Raw genomic sequence first — 3,729 nt, 5'->3', positions numbered from 1 at the left:
ATTATTGTATCTTATGACTGATAACAGCACACGATTCCTTTTCGGCGTTCATGTGCAAATCAATATCCGCTATCCAAGCAATCTCAATGTAATTGTCTCAAGGATAAGCTTTTATTATTAGCCTCGTAATAGTTTAGTAGTGCTGTTTCTGCACTCGTAGTGCATTTCACATGGACTTGATTTTAGATTACTATTTGTGATAGTGGTGTATGGCACTGTAATTGATTTTATACGTCATCAATCAACAGTCAATTACTTAGTAGCCGGAAGTTTTATGAATTATAAAACATACAAATAAATTGAATAGGAATAAATTTATATAACCAGTACCGGTAGATAATAGGTCATAGGTTTTAAAACATGTAATTTAATCATATCCATCGGTCTGGTTATCACTGACCAACAACCGGGCTATGTCATTATAAGCATTATAGGTACATAAACAAATTAAACACAGAAATTTTTTATTTCAGCTTTTCGCGGTTTCTTTTTTAATGATGGCCGTATTAGAGTCGGCTCTGGTGTGGCTTTATTATCCACATTAAATACTATACTACTGGACACGTTCCCCGTGTGCCAACAATCTACATATCTTCCGCGACCTGCACAGTCGGTTTCCTTTGTTGGTCTGATTTATGTTACGCCGGTAAGGACAATATCAAATCAAATGCTAAGCTTTTCCAATTTGTGTCATTGTTCTTAAATATTATTCAAATTCAATTACTTAGTTCATGCTGATTAATTTTATCCATACCTATATTTGTGTGCGAATGTGTTGTCCATATTGTGCAACCCTTTTAGCATATTATCTATTTGAAAAATGTATCCTAATTTGCAATGAATGAATCTTTATTTATTTTTAACATATTTTGTTATATATTTCTAAAATCATTTTGTGATTTGTGTGCTCATGGGGACTACCATGGGTTTTTAGTAGCTAAAAATCTGACATAGCCCGTCTACCTTGCATATGTACGAAGGGATCCAAGAGGATTATCCCCATGAAAAAAAAGCAGCGGTGATAATGCAGCGGTTCCACCCAAAACTCTCCCTGCGTATATCCTTCTCTTGTGTAGAGTTAACGCAACACGCATTTTCAAGCACATTGTGTGTTCTCAAATATAATTTTAAACGAAAATTAAACTGTCATTTGTGATTTTAGGGCGGTCAGTACATATTGGAACTCGTGGACTATTACGGAGGTACATTCATGAGATTGTTTGCTGCTATTACTGAAACTATCGGTGTCTTCTGGATATACGGTGAGATTTTAAAGCTATTTGTTTGTTTTTAGCTTATTGTAATTAACTTTTGTTTGTTCATAAATAAGGTAACATATTTTATGACCTCTTGTATGATCGTACAGCTTTCACTGGCCGGCGTGAGTTGACTTTAATTACATATAATTAAAATACAAAATATTTATTCTTTTTATTGTTACTTACTTCTTTATATTATGTAATTACAATATCTATAATTTCTTATCCCCAAGGCCTGGAGAATTTATGCCTCGATGTCGAATTTATGTTGGGTATAAAAACTTCGTTTTATTGGAGAATCTGTTGGGCAATCGTAACTCCGATCATGATGGTGATCGTTTTCATTTACGCTCTCGTCACCACGGATGATCTACTGTTTGGAGACACTTACCGATACCCACAAGGAGCATACAGTATGTAGTTTTTCTATTACTTTCTTTTGTCTCTATTGCTTCATGTGACTAATTTAATAACAATGCAGGAAGGCAGCTTATACTACATGTTTCATATATAATTCCAATTTGTAAAATGATATAATAAAAAATCTATTAAGTTAAAATAAAATTCTCTTACGGCGAATCGGTTCGCTTCTGCTAATTTTGGATGACTTCACGCAACGTGTTTTGAGTTATCTTGTGAAGTAGGAATGAAGAAATTAATAGTCGTTTACGGCATCCATAAAAAAATACGAGCTGATGATACCGCGCTCCGGTAGTAACCGAAAACCCATACATTAGAGCTTACATAATATAATATGCGAGTCGCAAATTATGTATATATATTATTTGTTTTATCTAAAAAGGTTATAGCTTGCACGGAATCAGTCGCAAGCTACAGAGTACTTTATGAATTTTTAAATTCAGTACTCCAGTAACTTAACGATTTCCTTTTATTTCATAAGATATTGGGTTGAAGTCAAGTCGTGACTACCATTCAATTTGTGCAATTTGTTTTTACAGTCGCCGGTTATGTTCTGCAATATACAGGAATTGCGTTGATTCCGATTTTCATGGGATTAACATTCTGGAAATACAGATCAGATAGCTGGCTTGAGGTAAGTTTAATTGAATTTTTATTGTTACATAGATATAATATAAACCTGCTGCCAAAATTGCAGTCGTGTGTTTCCGGCTCGAATCGGTTTGAGAAGTCACCGGCGCGATGGTGTACATCAGGATTCGAATTTTCAACGAACGCTTCTGAATCATGTCATGTAGAACTGTTAATTGCCAGTAATGATGATTATTCAACAATAAATTATAGAAAGTGTCTGTTCTAGTAGGTTTTACGCTTCAAGAGCGTTTTTTTAACACGATGTTTTTCTTTGTTCTTAATTTTTATGCTGTCGCCTACGGCTTAAAGTTTTGGTAGATTCGTACTATGAGTGGGCCTGATTAGAATTCTTCTATTATTATTTTAGTGTTTTTAAAAAAAGCGGATAAGCCATACAACCCGCAACCTCAATCAATTATTATTTTTAATTAAGATTAACTTCAGCGCGTCCATGCAGTATTGGGCAACCTAAAATATGTTACTCAGTATCTTTTAGTAATTAGCAATTCTACATGGATGTCGCTTACATCAAATGATATTAGGCGTGGTGTAACTAATATCTGGACCTCACAAAATTACTGTACGTAGTACCTACATATTAGTATTGTGCAAACATTTTACTTTTGTGCGCGTACGCGTTGTACAAATGCGTAGAAGTGCAAGAATTCTTTAGCAAGCGTATTTTAGTAGATACTGTAATTTAAGTGCTGCGCCTGTCACTGTGTTGAGCACTTTTTAAATAACTAACATAGTTGAATACCTATATTTGTTTAAGTAAAACAAACTTACATCATTTTTATTGGCAGTCGTGGATTCAATTTGAGTTCCTAATGAAGTTTCACAGTCTAAATAGATTCTGGCCACTAGAATATTGAGATAATAAAATTGTTATTGTATTTGTAATTGTTACAGACCGTAAAGAGATCATTCCGCAAAAGCCTACTTATGGACCTAAAGACTCTCAGAAGCGCGAAGAGTGGCGCGCGTTCCGCACAGACGCGAAATACGAGCGCGAGATTAAGCGCAAAACTGGTTCCACCACATTGTATTGAGTCTGTTTTGTGGCTACCGCTGGAAACGTTGACAACTGATAGCTTTAAGTCTATACTCGTAATTATGTATGCAAAGTAATATTACAGTGAAGACTCGATTAACCGGCTACTAATCTAAACAGGGATAAAATTGAATGTTTAAAGAAAAGAGTTTTTTGTACATATGAATCATTATTAACACTATTCTTTTCGTGGCTCGGTCCGCGTTAATGCTTATTCATAAAAAATATCATATAAGTAACTCTCATGGGTATTCGTATCTCTTGGTAATAACAGTGGACAGGATAATCGAGTCTCCACTATATATAAATTAAATATATTTATTATTACCCGTATGAAAGATTTTTATTTTTTGTAATACTAAT

At 34.2% G+C, this 3,729-nt stretch overlaps 1 protein-coding gene across 1 annotated transcript; it reads left to right on the top strand.

Annotated features, from left to right (window-relative positions):
* Positions 1 to 515: 515 nt before the first annotated feature.
* On the top strand, positions 516 to 3,344 carry LOC119193147 (sodium-dependent nutrient amino acid transporter 1-like; the record flags this gene model as incomplete). The annotated part of the gene is made up of 5 exons (XM_037446798.1): positions 516 to 646; positions 1,163 to 1,262; positions 1,493 to 1,672; positions 2,219 to 2,313; positions 3,225 to 3,344. Coding segments are annotated over exons 2-5 (447 nt in total), but the record flags the coding sequence as incomplete, so codon positions are not given.
* Positions 3,345 to 3,729: the final 385 nt, after the last annotated feature.

This window comes from Manduca sexta, unplaced genomic scaffold (genome assembly GCF_014839805.1).
Source record: "Manduca sexta isolate Smith_Timp_Sample1 unplaced genomic scaffold, JHU_Msex_v1.0 HiC_scaffold_3661, whole genome shotgun sequence".
In the NCBI taxonomy this organism is placed as follows: Eukaryota; Metazoa; Arthropoda; class Insecta; order Lepidoptera; family Sphingidae; genus Manduca; species Manduca sexta.
The sequence above is the reverse complement of the archived record's forward strand: the minus strand, read 5'-3'. Positions and strand labels throughout refer to the sequence as shown.